This window comes from Cibotium barometz, chromosome 39 (genome assembly GCF_041138505.1).
Source record: "Cibotium barometz isolate CiBa-2024 chromosome 39, ASM4113850v1, whole genome shotgun sequence".
NCBI classification, from domain to species: Eukaryota; Viridiplantae; Streptophyta; class Polypodiopsida; order Cyatheales; family Cibotiaceae; genus Cibotium; species Cibotium barometz.
This window is the reverse complement of record NC_141084.1, coordinates 6,926,890-6,942,789: the sequence shown is the minus strand read 5'-3', so window position 1 is coordinate 6,942,789 and position 15,900 is coordinate 6,926,890. Positions and strand designations below refer to the sequence as shown.

General features: G+C 45.4%; 1 protein-coding gene across 1 annotated transcript in view; it reads right to left on the bottom strand.

Moving 5' to 3' along the window:
• The window catches only part of LOC147615662 (chromo domain protein LHP1-like), a 57,271-nt gene extending 43,690 nt beyond the window's left edge, over positions 1 to 13,581 (bottom strand). Inside the window, exon 1 of the mRNA XM_086778208.1 lies at positions 12,955 to 13,581. Within this exon, the coding sequence (XP_086634334.1) occupies positions 12,955 to 13,368 (414 nt within the window). The 5' untranslated portion in view covers positions 13,369 to 13,581. The remainder of the gene's footprint in view (positions 1 to 12,954) is intronic.
• Between the last annotated feature and the right edge of the window lie 2,319 nt (positions 13,582 to 15,900).

Genomic DNA, 15,900 nt, shown 5'->3' with positions numbered 1-15,900 from the left:
AGCTACCGGGAATTAGATCTATACAATGATCTTCCGGCCTCTCTGGTGGCAACCTTGCTAGCAAAGCATTTGCAAAACAATCTTTGAACTCATTCAAAAAGTTAAGCTTGTCTTGATCTAATGCACTAACATCAACACTAGAATGTTCAATGGTATCACGTACAAAAACCAAGAAAGAACAAGCTGATTTCTTTATTGCCTTATTAATTTGTACATGGCTTACAAGAGGTATGGTACTTCCAGTAGTACCAGCATCTATAGAGTGCTCACGGCCTCTATGTACAAAGCTGATTTTCTTCTCTTTGTAAGCCTTGACAGGCTCTAAACGGTGATGCCAGGGCATCCCCAACAAAACATCACAACCTGTAAGAGGAGCCACTAGAAAGCTCTCATAATCAAGGTAGTCCTGTATTTGTACACGGAGTTTACCGATAACCGGAGTTACATCAACCTGTTTGCCCTCAAAGGCGGCATCTGCATTCATTTGCATTCCCATGTCTTCCACATTGAGACCTATGGCAACACCCATCTGTACGGATATAAAGTTATCTGTGGAAGCATCATCAAAAAGAAACAAAGCGGGCTGATCCTTTAATTTGCCCCAAGCCTTGCATATGACTCTACTCTTGGGCTCATGCCCTGTATTACCCTGCACATCGGGTACAACATTCACAAGAGGCTTTTCCACATTAGGCTCAGCATTCTTAGGATTCTGTGGGCATTTAGGATATATATGATCTTTACTGCCACACTTAAAGCATTTTCCAACCTTCCTGTACTCTTCCAATTGCTGTTTTGAGAGCCCAAAATTGTGGCGTTTACCCCCCGGCTTCTTTTCGGAGTCATCCTTTGCATCTCGGCCATCTTTGGGAGCATTCTTAGGTGGCTGTCCACCCTTTTTCTGGTCATAACCAGCCCTGAATTTGCTCTTGTTTTGACCTGCAAATGGCTTATTTGTGGGTGCTTTTATGTGCAAGTTCTCCGTAATCATGGCTGAGTGTATAAGCTCTTGTATGGTCTTATTTGGGTACACTCCCAAGCTTTGTTGGATGATGTGATGGAGTCTCGATTCAAACTTTCTCTTCTTCTCGTCCTCTCCAATCTTCATGAAGGGAGTAACCTTGAGAAGGACTTTCCAAAACTTTGCTATGTATGAAGCAACGGACTCTCCCTCATCTTGGGACAGCCAATCCCACTCCTTGCGTACATCCTTTGCAAAGTTTGGTGGTAAGAATTGATCATAAAACTGAATTTTGAAAGAAGACCAAGTTGGGGCAGCACTTCCATCAAGTATCTTTGCAAGCCACCAATCACTTGCCGTATCCTTGAGATGCATTCCCACATGCCTGAGCATAGACTTTTCTGAAAAGTCTTCATTGCAAAAAGTTATCTCAAACTGTCTAATGAAAGCAAGTGCTTCGGTAGAGTCCATCCGTCCCTGAAAGTTTTCAAACTTTACATCCTTGTCACCGGACTTGAACTCTCGAGGCTTCTTCCTTCTATAAGCATCCCTATGTACATCCTGTTCATCTGCATGATGATGATGCCGCGATGAAGATTCACGATCCCTCTTCGTTCTCTCTTGAGTCACACTCTCCAAATGAGTGGAAAGCTCAACACGAGAACGTATATGTCTTCTTGGAGCAAAGCGGGAATGAGTAGAGGATCCCTCATCCTTACTCTTCTCTTGACCTGCATCAAGCCTAGCACCAGGGACTCTTGTCCTTTCAGCATTTGGCACTTGCTGTGCTCTTTCTGCTTGTTGTGCATCCTGTGCATCACCACGGGCAGCCATGAGGGGTGGCTTCTTGAAAGCCAAACTACCATCTGCTTCGGTATATACATCACCCTTAACCATTAGGTATGCAAGTGCAAGCTCTCGGGGTTTCTCAACATCCATTTCCTATGCAATTGCTTCAAAAGTGACTTCATGGACCGAAGCCTTTGCCTTCGCAGCCAACACCCTTTGTACATCCGGGTCATTTTTCAATGACCTAAGCTCTTCGGTTTCAGCCCTATAGCGTCGCACTTGACGCCTCAAAGATTCCAAATCAGAATGCATAGTGTCATGAGTACCTGCATCTCCATAGACATCATTGCCTACAGCATCTCTTGCATCCCTTGTACCATGAAATTCACGGTCCTGTGTGTTCTCCACACTGTCAGAAATGTGGCTGTCCATGACACTCAAATCAGGTCACCACTTATGATTCCAAGCCTCAAACCGTTTTCCAATGAGGGGAAAAACTGAGCTCTGATACCAATGTAACGGGAGGCGGACGCGTGTATTGGAATCGTATAAATGTGAACAAGATTCTGAGCACTTAACACTTGAGCATTACAACCACAAAGCTGAAAATGACAGTACACCACATAAAGGGGCCGATGATAGGCTGACCCCCCCCCTTTAGGTTATATTACCAAAAGAGTCTGCAAAGTACAAGATTACGGGTGCCTGGGGATTCACCACCAGCCTGCACCTGATTCTTCCAAATACATCATGAATGAATACATTTCAAACAAGAGAATCTGTAGGTACATCCGCCCTACACACAGGTACATCCGCCCTGCACAAGCCTCTTCACAGGTACATCCGCCCTGCACAAGAGTATCACAATCCTCACAGGTACTCCGCCCTGCACAAGATGTAAATGGATCTTTAGGCCCTGTTTCCAGACGCGAGAAACTGATCCAGAAACCTGTGTTTTCCGCGAGCAAGTGTCCCCAATGCTTGCCCTAAGCACCTGTTATACCAGGAATCCTTGAGACACATCCATGCTCACATATTCCATTGCTGTCCGGCCTGTTTTGTGCAATAACCAGTCCAAAACAGCAACTTTCTATCGCGAGAAATCCACCTGTAAGGGGTCCTACAGCCCTGTGGAGGTCCCTAGAGCTGTCCTGTACTGTCCAAGTTGACTTTGGACACCTGAACCAGCCCAAAACTCGCAATAACCAGAAATTACAGGTCTAAAATTTACCAACCAGCCCTTTAGAAGAGTGTGGGGATCATTATCCAAGCTTGTGTGAGTCCGGGAAGCAAGCAACCAGCCCTGTAGCAACTCCCAAAGCTCCAACCAGCTCTCCAATGTGTTAAGTGATGAATAAAACAGCCCAAAAGGCCTCTTGAAGGAGGCGCCTTTCTCCAGTGCCACCTAAGGGGCTTGGTGGGTACACATACAGGCTGACAAGTGTCCCCATAAGGTGTCCAGGTAGGTGTCCAGCCCATAGTGCTCCATTTGTCCTGTTTGTATAAGTTTAGGTCCAGCCAAATGGGAAATGGCCATAAACTGTCCGGACTTCATTAATTTTGGTCCAACCAAATGCGAACGCATTATAAGTTGTCCGGCCACTTATTAATGAGTGTGGACCTGCAAACCAATAAACTTTAGTAGTAAATGAAATAAGCTGTAAATTGAGTGTGGACGCACTTACCACCTGCAAAACCCATAAGCCCACAGTTTTCGGCCCAAACAGGAGTGCACACACGTGTCCACAAGGTGCCCGGGCGTCCCCGGTCCCTCGGACTTCACAAGCCAAAATAACAAGCATTGTCCAGGCAGCAAGACAATGTCACACAAAGTAAAATAAAGTTATGGCATGCATCATTTATGCATTGTGCACATGTAAACTTGGAGAACCACCTATCATCATTCTTGTACTTGAAAATATTCCGCCTGCCATCATAACACACCATGTGTGCATGGCCGGAATCCACACGGGCACCGCCCGAAAGTCCACAAATGTCCTGCCATGTCCTTGGACTCATATGCATCCACTCATATGATCCATACACATGCCCAGGTATAATACATACATGCATCCGCATGTTTCTAGGCCTGACACGCATCCGCATGTCCCTAGAATATAGGGATTTGTGACATCAGCCCCCTGTTCTGCCTCTGTTCCGCCAAGAAAGTAGCACCACTTTTTTGGTGTTGTGCCACTTTTGCCTACTGTCAGCCACCTGCACCACCAGCTCCTCCATCAGCTATCCCTACAGTACGCTGCCTGCGCCTCCAGTTCCCCCCCACCAGCTGCTGCCCAGTGTGTCCCCCCCGCCCCTGAGCACCGCCCCTGCTCTGTGAACCAGCGCCGCCTTTGTCTTCAGCCGCAGCTTTTGCCCTGTTGTGCTACAGCCTACACTACAGCTGTGCGCCACCCTGAAAGTTCAGCATCGTCCCTGTTTGCAGCCGCACCTCCTCTTCAGTTCTCTGCTCTGAGCATAGGCTGCAGCGACCTGCCCTATAGAACCTCCTGTCGCCGCCGTCTGCCCCCTCAAAACCTGCAACACATACCTCAGTCAGCAGAACCTGAATCTATCTTGTGTGCCATCTCCTTGTGCTGTCTTAAGGCACTGCCAGAAACCGGCACTAACCAGTTTTCTAGAACCTTTACAAAGAAAGGACTTTTTTGTGGAGATATAAACCCATCTCAGTGTGGGAGAATCTTGGGATTACCTTGTCCGGATTGGATTGAGAACAAAAATATTTTGTGGATACTTGAATACAGTTCGATTCATTGGATTTTGGTCTAGCCCAGTGTAAGCCTCTTGTGGGTCATCCTCATGGTGAGCTCGCTATCTTGTGCCTCCACATCAACCTCAGCCCGATCTCGACATCGACACTTTGTTTGATATCGTATTCATTTGTTGTATTGGTCCTAGCTTGGAAAAGCCCAAGGATTGTTCCTGAAATAAATTCCTGAAGAGGGGGCGGGGCCTGTTCCACGCTCAACGTGGTGTACCGTGTGAATCCCCTATTCCCATCTTTCTCTCCCCCTTCTCTCTCTCTATCTTTCTCTCTCGTACACGTGGTTGCATCTGTCACTGCACGCTCCGTTGCACTTACAGTACAACAGGTACAAAATCTGAAAATTGCATATATAGAATCTGGTACAGTAGGTACAACAGCTGGTACAACAGGTACAAGGGCTGGTACAACCAATACAGTGGCTGGAAATCATAAGAAAATGATTAAATACCCTTGCCTTTAGTATTTCTTTGTGATGGAAGCCTTCAAAACAATCGCCAATAGCCATGGGCAGCCTTCAAGACAGAGAAAGAGAGCAGCCATCATTAGGGCAGCATGTAATGGTGGTAGAGGCTAGTGTGGAGCAAGAGAGCCTCCTCCAAATGAAGAGAAAGGGTTCCAATTTATAGATTTGGGCCTCCCATGTGCTAAAATGGCAAGTGAAGGCTATAATGACAAGTGGAGAGCCACACAATAGCTAGCGTGACAAGTGTAAGGACACTTGTCTCACTTTGATCCACTTTCTGACAAGTGTGAGGCCACTTGCCTCACTTTGATCCACTTTCTTGCCACATGTCCCAATCTAAGAGATGGATTCTCCCATACTCTTTACCTTTAAAAATATCCCAACTGGTAGACCTTCTCTCAAATGTGCTTTGGCATGTCCCCCCATTTTCTCAATTCTAGACATAATGACGAGAACGGAATTTCCATCAATGTTAGGCCAAAGATAGTAATGTCAAAATGCGCAGCGGAGATGATGACCAGATCTGGGAACACGAGCAAAACGCAATGCAGAAAATAATAGCACAAGAGAGAGAGAGAGAGAGAGAGAGAGAGAGAGAGAGAGAGAGGCGTGTAACTCTACTCTATATACACAAGGAAGATCCTGGAATGATACACAATGTGGCAAGGGCTCAGGAAGATCCTGGAATGATACACAATGTGGCAAGGGCTCTAGGGCCATTTTATATGGCCCCCATACAGCAGTCAGCCTACAGCAAAGGCAGCCGACAGGCTCAGAATCTCCACGACCAGCCACATGTACCAGTCGGCCAGTTGTCCTGAGTCGGCCAGCACACATCTGAGGTCGGGTACATGCAGGTACAGTCGACCAAAAGATAGAGCCTCCTGCCAGCTCAGGACTGCCATCCAAGCCACATAAAAATGGGAAAATATACGGGGAGTGAGGAAAAATGAGAAAACACCTACAAGGACGGGCACACCCACAACAAAAGGCCCTCGTGTCAACATAAAGACAAGAGATGACTTCTAACACCCCCTCTCAGCTCCTAGCTGTGAAACCAACCATACGGAGCTGGGGTGCGCACCCTGAGCAAATCTTGAGATAGCGACTTTGTAAAGAGGTCCACCGTACTGTCCTCTGTCAAACAGAACTCTAGCAAGATGTCATCAGCAACCATCTGTTCACGAAAAAACTGCCTCTGGATGACCATGGGTTCCTCCAGCGGAAGCCCAATCCTACAATGCAACCTCTCCATCCTCACCACCTCACAAGCAGCCCGGTACTCTGCCTCTGTCGTCGACAAGGCAAAAGATGACTGCCCCTTACTGCTCCGTGAAACTGCTACTGGGCCTGAAGTAGATCTCCTCGTGTCCGGATCTCCTCCCCAAACTGAGTCACTCGAACCGTGGAGTTGGACTCCATCAATCTCCTGTGTAAAAGAGTCCATGATCCTTCACATGCTGGAGAAACCACAAGATACGCAATCCTGCCTCCCAAAGAGTCATCTGTAACCACGAGCTCAACTGCCTAACCAGGAAGCTCCCATCCAACCTAGTGTCCATCAACCAAATCAATGAACCATTCTGCTTCCGAGTCAAAGAGGCATCACACTGCTCACTCACAAGGATCAACACCTGTTACGGTGCAAAGCCTACTCCTGGAAATCTGCTGAAGACCACGCAAGGCCTTCTGAAACCTGTCAACCACCCCCTTTGAGTCCGGAACCACAAAGCCAAGAGAATGCACCTCCTCCTCTGCAGGTAATCAAGTGCCACCTGCATGGCTTTCCGAAAGGTCCCCGTGGAAAGAACATCCTCATCTACAAGAGTTTCTTTGTCCCGAATACTACGAGACATCAGAGCATAAGTTACTTGTTCAGTTTCCTCTGACTGACGAACACAAGAACCACCAACATCACTATTGGAAAGTTCCTGCCAACTACTGCCATCAACTGGCAAGCTATCCACCAGCTCGTCCCGTAAAGCCTGCACCTGCAACATATCCATACTTAAGTGGCCATTACCAGACTGCCACTCATCACAAACCTGAGGACCTCGGAGAGAGACTGCTGAAAGCTTGTAAACTCCATTCTCCACTCCGCCTTCCCAAACCACCTGGCATGTTGCTTTGTCCCGGAGAGCAACAAAATGCTCATCAAACTCCACCCGTACGCCAGTCTTGCAAACCTGATGCACTGACAACAGATAAAAACCAAGTGACGGAACATACAACACCTGGGAGGAATGCTTCCCCCTCTGCCATCGGGAACCATCTCCATCCTGCTGTCATGTGCACAGTGTGTATCTACCGTGTGCTACACACACACAAGACTAGCTTCGAGGTTTGGGGAAGCTTGGAGCTAGGCAGGCTGATTGGCGAGCTGAGTTAGGAATAGACTAACGAGCGGGCACCCAAGTATGGACAGGTGGGCGCCCAAGTGTGGACGCCCGATGACTGGCCAAGAGCCTATAAAAGGGTGGCCAAGGTTAGTCATTAGTCATATAGAGTCTCGCGTGATTTGTGAGAGCTCTATGGTTTGGAGCCTAGATCTAGTGCAAACGTGCACCTACTTTATGCAACCGAGGCCGGCAGCAATCTCGAGGCCCACGAGGGTAGCTTCGTGGCAATATGGGACGTCGCAAGGTGGAGATTGGTCGGTACGTCAACCTAGTTAGCTAAGCTCGTGGCTCGGTGGGGACAGCCAAGACTGTGGGCTTGCCCACGGCTGTCATGGTTGGGAGGTGAGTCAAGCCTGCACCCCCTTGTTGTTTGTTTGCAGGTTTCGAGTCTCGTACCAGGAGCGTTCTACGAGGAGATCCGGTGGGGATTTGACAATGGTATCAGAGCGTGCCTCGTGAACGAGCAAGTCAGTAGGTAGAGAAGATGAGGTCAAAGAAAGGTATGTGTTCGAGAAGCTTGCTGTTTTTTCTATGCATGCTGCTGTTTTTTTCAGTTAGTATGTGCTTTTTCATCAAAGAAACCAGTGATGAGGGTGTAGGTAGATGGTAGGATTGTTTGCTTTGCAAGAAGAAGGCTGAAGATGCTTGTGCAGTCGCATGAACGAATCGTGTGAGAAAACAAAAAAAAAAAGCACAATTGCTTTTGGTTAAACGCGAGAAAGAAAGAAAGAAAGAAAGATATATTAACGTTTGCAAAAGGCCAAAATTGGCCTATGAGACAAACAAGTAGTACAATGATGTTCCTCCAGTCATCAAGAGGACAATGTGGAGTGAGAATAAAATGTACAAGTATGACAACACGACCATAGGGGACTCAATGGTGGTGTACAAAACGAGAGGGTGTGGATGGAGTACTAGGGCTACTAATGCATCTCTATATGCTGAAGGGGTGATACAAGTATGATATGTTGTCTACTCCTAGCTCCATCCAGTCCCATAGTCTCGGTACAATATGTCATACATCCGATCAGAGCGAAAATGTGCCAGCTGCTCCTCGACCTCCTGTTGGTGTCGAGACCGGATGGCCACGATCTCTCTATGGTGTAGACGGCTAGTCTGGGTCGTCGCCTAGCTCGAATCTCCTCCGCTCGCTGAGATGTCAATCACAGTGTATGTGGCTGGGCTCCTGAAAGACAACTTTGGGCATCGCTTGCCCACCTGTTTCAACCTTTGCTTCATAATCCGAAGATAAACCCAATCCCCTTCCGAAAACTTCATATCCCTTCGGTCTTTATTGGCCTGTCGAGTGTAGGCCTCTTGCACTTTAGCCAATCTGTCTTGTACCGACTCTAAAACCTCCTGGTAAGACTCCGTCACTCTGTTCGCCTCAGGTACTGAAGACGGAGTCCTGGTCAACGACGACTGGAAAGGTCTTCCAAACGCTGCCTCATATGGAGTCCTGCCAATAGCTGAAGAAAAAGAATCATTCAAAACAGCTTGAACTAACGGCAAATATGATTCCCACTTACCTTGCTAATCATGGACATAACACTTCAGCACATCAAAGGCCAACTCGTTGTATATCTCTGTCTGGCCGTCCGTCTGTGGGTGCAATGCACTGGAAAAATTCAACTTAGTACCAAAGTTATCAAACGATGCCCTCCAAAAATGACTGGTAAACTTGGCATCACGGTCTAACACTATGGTCCTAGGAATCCCGCCAATCGGGTACCAATGCCGAATGAACAACTGGACAACATCCTCGGCAGTCACATTAGCCCTGCAAGGAATAAGCATAACAAATTTGCTAAATCTATCAACAATAGTTAAGCACTGTGCATTACGCTTACTCGGATTGGGAGGCAAATTCGTGACAAAGTCCATCGAAATATCTTGGAAAGGACCCTTAGGAATTAGCAAGGGCTGTAACAACCCTATCTTCTTTCCACGAGGAGCTTTCACCTTTTGACAAATATCACAGCGTTGTACATATGTAAACACGTCTCGCCTCATCTTTGGCCAATAATATTGCCGTTCCAATTTCTCCAGAGTCAAATTCATGCCCCTATGACCACCTGTAATGGCGTCATGGCCATCATGGAGAAAAGCTGCCCTAAACGACCTCATGACAAACAGTCAGCCTTTGTAGAAAAGCCAACCATCACGTATCAGAAAGTGGCATGGTCCTGTGGCATCCAATGCCTGTTCCCATTGTGTACCGAATTCCTCGGAATCCGCGTACGTGTGCTTCATGTCATCTAGTCTTGTACCAACAAGATCGAGTCTAGTGGTTTGAATCGTAGTCACTTGTCCCTTCCTGCTGAAAGCATTGGCCAATGGATTGGCCTTTCCTGGAAGGTACTTCAATCATACCACCGAATTGCTAGAATATCTAACTCCAGCGGTGTTGTCAATCACTCCACTGTGCACTTGGCATTGTCAGAATCCAGCATAATGTCTGATGGTCAGTGCGAACCTCAAAGTCACGACCATACAAAAAATGTTTCTAATGTTTCAAGGCTTGTATAACTGCTACGAGTTCACGATCATAGACTGAGTAGTTTTTCTCTGCGAGCAGTAACTTACGAGACATGTAAGCTACTGGATGACCATTCTGTTGCAATACACCTCCAATTGCGATGTTACTCGCATCGATGCTCACCTGAAATGGTTCGTCCCATGAGGCAAGTGCTAAACAAGGCGCTTCTGATAAAGCCACCTTGAGGTTCTTGAATGCCTCCAACGCTCGTGGAGTCATTCGAATCTTTTGCCTTCTTGTTTTCACACCCTTTAGCAGATTGGTGAGACCGCCAAGAGATCAAAAAACTTGTCTATGTGGGTGGAGTATGCCTGGCATAAACCCACAAATGATCTGATGTCATAGGCTGTCTAAGGTACTTCCCAATCGACAATCTCGATCACTTTAGCCGGATCCAATCGAATGCTTTCGGCACTATTTATGTATCCCAAGTAATGCACCTGGAACAGATAAAATTCCGACTTCTTTTCATTAACGTAGAGCTCGTTGCTTTCCAGCAACTTAAGGACTTTCTCCACATCAATGTCATGCTGCTCGACCGTAGCTGAAAATACTAGTATGTCATCCAGAAATATAAACACACACTTTCCAATCAAATCCCAGAAAACACGCATCATCGTGCGGTTAAATATAATGATTAAACGTTGCCAGGGCATTAGTCAATCCAAACGACATGCCTGTGAACCATAATGCCCATAGTGAGTATTGAATGCTGTCTTCGAGATGTCCTGTTCCTTGATTCTGATTTAGTAGTACCCGGATTTGAGATCTATCTTTGTGAACATTTGGGTCCCACTTAACCGATCCAAAAGTTCATCAATCCTAGGGATAGGATACTTATTTTTAATTGTTAATTGATTCAATCCTCTGTAGACAATACAGAGTCTTAACGTTCTATCCTTCTTCTTTTGAAAGAGAAGAGGCACACCCCAAGTTGAGACATTGGGTCTGACAAATCCTTGCTCTAACAGTTGTCTTAACTGCTCCTTAAGTTCTATGGCTTCAAGGACTGATATATGAAGCTTCCGAAGGCTCCCAAGTTCAACGAGGAGATGGTCTTGTGGTGGGAAGACCACCTTAGGCACCACTCCATGACTTGTTGGGATGACAGCCGCGAGGTGGCCTTGAAGCAGTTTATTCCTGTCAATTTTACCTGCGTGAATTGAAGAAAGAGTGGGAGCGTTTTATGCAAAAACATGGCAAATTGATAACCGACTATCTCGCTCATTTTTGGAAGAGATTTCAAATCCGAAATACTAGGTGCTCGAGGTGCCAACTCCATCCTGTCAAGACGGACAGATAGATATAGCCTCCATTTTAGCCGCCTACACGTCCATGGATGCCTTCATGCTAACAAGCGAATCAGTGAGTTGTGAAACCATGACAAATATCTAGTGATCAAGGACAGGGTGAGGGATTTCAGCCCCACGTGATGAGGTAAAGATTTGGAGGGGCAAGGAAGCCCACTATACCCCAAATAACCGAGGTTCAATGAAGAGAACCCAAATATTCACTATTCCCACACCCAAATGCACACGGGTGCCAAAAAAGAAAAGATATTTGCAGGTTCCCTAGGCTCTGATACCAACTATCGAACACTTACGCGTATGTGCTAGGGTTTTCTAGAGATAGAAGAGTACGGCAGAAACACACATTCAACACACACAAGAGTCCTAAACTACTACTTTGTATTATGTCCAAGAAGAAATAATACAACTAAAATTCAAGTACAAGATGTGGCTGAGACTGAAAAGGTCAAATCGCAACCTTTGTGACCTCATGTTCACTTTTGGCTAGCACTTTGCCTACAAAGAAACACTCTGTGAAGTACAAAGGAACAGAGATGAATATGACGATTTGGCGACCCACGTATATATATGCCCCAATGCTCCTAGTCGGCCAGTAGTAGCTCTCGGCCAGCTGTACCCGATTGCCATGTCATCAATACCACGTCACCGATGCCATGTCATCGCCACCACATCGTCATTGCCACCTGGCAATGCCACCTATCCTCTATGCTATCCAACTTTGCATGTCAGTTGCTATCTTATGTCTTGCTATCTTATGTCTGACTGTGCCCTGCATACTCATAGGTGTGTCACAGTCACTAAGAGGGCCTTGCATAACTATTTCCAAAACGCAAAGTAAAACAGCCAAAAAAAGACTCCTTCACCCTTCGTACGGTGCCACTTCAGCGAGGGTGAGTAGCAAAAGCTGGCCTCACAAAGGCCACCTGCCTGGGGGGGAGCGGCCAAACGGGCAGCCCTGGGAGACTGCCCATCCCCGATACCTTGATCTCAGCACCATATTATCAGGAGCGGGTGTTCGTCAAGAATCAGCAAGGGCATGAAACATTTCCAAAAAGAACAGTTCAACAATTACAGAAACTCCTCCCTCCCTGATCAAATCATCTCAGCAGTGCTAAGTAATATAGCTGGCACATCTACTTCCCTTCCACTTTGCCTAACTAATCCTCTCATCAGAACATAATAATATTGAGTATTTGCAAAGAGCATGGTTCAGCAACTAATAAACGCTCCTCTCTGCTTACTGCACATTCAACGAGTGCATACAATTTGTCAATGCCTGTTTTTTCATAAATCCTGGGCTCCCAGATTCCCAAACCAACCTAATGCCGAAATGGCATGGATATTCACAGCTGACTTGAGTTCTCTCATCACAAAAAACTACAGGTGGCCACTCTCACCACGGTCATGATCCCCTTTTACCTTCTAAGAAGAGTTGCATACCCCGATAACCGTTATGTTTTGGAGATAAATTCATCACAGCTAAATTTTGCAGAGGGTATAGTTTTTCACAAATAGATGGAGTATAGTTTAGCTCACGGAGTCAAATGAGCCCCCTAATTATTCCAACCACCCTCTTTATTTGAGATCGTAATCATCACATAACCCCATCCGCTAGGGTTGAAGTAACATGCATAGACCTCGGGTGTGCTCAAGCAGCAAAAGCACCCTTCCAAAACATGAAGATAAAAGGATATGCAGCCCCACTCACCTTCCGAACTCGCTTCTTCCGCACAGATTCCACTTCGTAAAACCCTTCGCCCAGCGCCTCTCCGCTTCCTCCTCCGTCTCCGTCACTCCCCTCACCTTCACCTTCACCTTCACCTTCACCGTCGCTGCCGCTATCATGGACATCTGCGGTATCATCTTCCTGCATAGTGTCAGTCTCCATAGCCTCCGCTTTGTCCTTCTCTGCCTGCTGACCATCGGCTTCTCGTGCAGCCGGTTTTCCCTTCCTCCGAGACGAAGAACTTTTGCTAGCCTGCGGTCCCTGCTGCTTCTGTTTCGCGATGGCGGGGGACGAGGAGACACTTCGGCGGGGGCGATGGCGAGGCATCTCCTGGTCTGAAGTCTTCTGCTCAGAAGGGGAGAGAGCCGTTTCGGAAGGACGACGTCGGCGACCCATGGATTTCACAGTTAAAGTTTAGGGTTTGGTGCAAGACGAAGGTTTGGGTTTGCAAGGAAGCAATTTTAGGGTTAGGATTCTGTATAGTGTTAGGGTTTGCATCAGAGAGAGGGTAGGGCGGCTTATGAACTGTGTTTGTCCAGGCGGGAGCTCGACGCCTAGATGTTGATAATTGCGGAGACGGGTTGATTAAAAAACCAAACCTGATAACTGTGCTTAATCGATTATTTAATCTTCCTTCAACGTCCCTGTCAACAACCTAGCTACTAACGCGCCGTCAGCCAACATTTCGACCAGCTATCGGGACAGGAACTTGCCACGTCGGGTGGTTTTTGAACGGTAGTCTCACGTTAAGTCTAGTCTGTTTTTTGAGGGGGTATTTACATTAGTTGTTTTCACCCTTGAACACTTTGATCTAAATAATAATTATAACTTTTCCCTCTCCCATCAATTTGGCTTCGAACGACCTCTCAGAGAACCACCAAAACCTTAAACTCCACATCGTCCCCAAAACCTTAAGCCAATCTTGCCCTAAATATGCATGCTTGTTGTCTTGCACAATGCTAGATGCCCTCCAGTTGCACATGAAACCTCCCGCTTCCTCATGGTCTGCATACCTTGAGTAAGAGACGCAGAAGAGAGAGAGAGAGAGAGAGAGAGAGAGAGAGACACACACACAGCTTGATTCGTGCAACATTGCAATAAAGCCTCCAGCAACAAAGAGAGGAATAGCCTCTTACATTGGTGTGAAAGAGACAAAGAGAGATTCCTTGTAAAGAGATACAATCATGGGATGTTATGAAGATATTTTGCTACATTATTATTCCCCTTTGAGACTATGTGTGAGAGAGAGATAGAAAGAGGGAGATGTGTGTGTGTGTGTGTGTGTGTGTGTGTGTGTGTGTGTGTGAGAGAGAGAGAGAGAGAGAGAGAGAGAGAGAGAGAGAAAAAATTGTCATCTCACCAAAAAAAAATGCATTTACTTTTTGGATCAAAAAATAAATAAAGTAATCAAGCTTTTGATCTTTTTAAGGTAAACCACATTAAAATGCAAATCTTGGCCCTTAATGAATTAAAGCGTAAATAGAATTTCATGGGGCCACATATTGGAAAGTGCATTGTTGCATATCGATGAAACCCTTATAGCTACATTTGTTTCCTTGGCCATGAATAGCCTAAGCTTGCTCAATGGGTCAATCCTCTTTGCTCCATTCAAAAAAAAAAGTGAGCAAAGGTAAAGCTTCATGTCCTTCCAGAAAATCCTCATCCAAACCTTCTATTTTCCATTTGTCCTCGTGTTACACTTAAATATGTCATGCATGGAAGCATTTTGCTTGTCTGTACTAGATGTGGACATCACAAGTTTTGTATGTCACTCACAACATATGTGATGGATAAATCAAGAAACATACCCTTTCACTAGGTAAGTATTTCATGCACGCATAAATGTGGGATGCTTCTATAACTAATTTACACCATTATATCTTGCAACATCTTCAGTGCTCATGTGACCATTCTTTGAGCTACATTCATCTTTACTAGCTCTTTTAAGAGTGGGATCTTATGTGGCCTCTAGCATACATATCTACATAAATATGTGTGTGTGTATGTATGCGATCACACACACACATGTGTGTGTGTGTGTGGGGTGGAATGTATATAACAAAAACTCTATATGACGTTTTAAGGAAGCCTACTATGAAATGTCTACAAATCACACACACATGTGTGTGTGTGGGGTGGAATGTATATAACAAAAACTCTATATGATATTTTAAGGAACCCTACTATGAAATGTCTACAAAAACTCTGTATAACAAAAACTCTATATGATGTTTTAAGGAAGGCTTCTATGAACTGTCTACAAAAAGAAACTAACATAAGATCTAGAAAAACAAACCAACTGACCCAAGTCCCTCCTATACCCATTGTTGAGAGGTGAGAAGTTTGTGCACAACTTGTGCTTTAAAATATGTGTGCCAACTTACACTTCAAAAAACAACAGTTGTAAAGGCATTGACACATAAATATATAAACCATAGTATGTTGACTCAAAAAGCATTAATAACCTCAGTTATCGACATTTGATCCAAGTTCACATGGCCTGAACCTTGTTATTGATTTTGTGCCAAAAAAAAACTATTTGTAAGCTTTTGATTTATATATACTCACTTGATAACAATATCGGTTTGAAGTTTCCTTAGATAAGTCAAGATTTTCCAACTTTATATTTAATATTGTTTGCTTTAGTTGTTGTTGTAAACTACGAGAGACGAGGTTGATGTTTTGCGCATGAGTTTATTTTCTATGAATCTACTAAATGTTTTTACGTGTCTCCTTCTACTTTTAGCATGTTTTGTATTAGTTAGAGGTGCAAAGTATGACCCCTTTGGTAGGGTTGGGAGCTTCAACAAATACCATCTATAAAAAAGTGTAAATCGTTTTCCATACCTTTGTTTATGGTAGTCTTTTGATCCATATTACAACTACTTAGAAGCCTTAGAATTTTGAAGTCAATTCTCATAATCATGG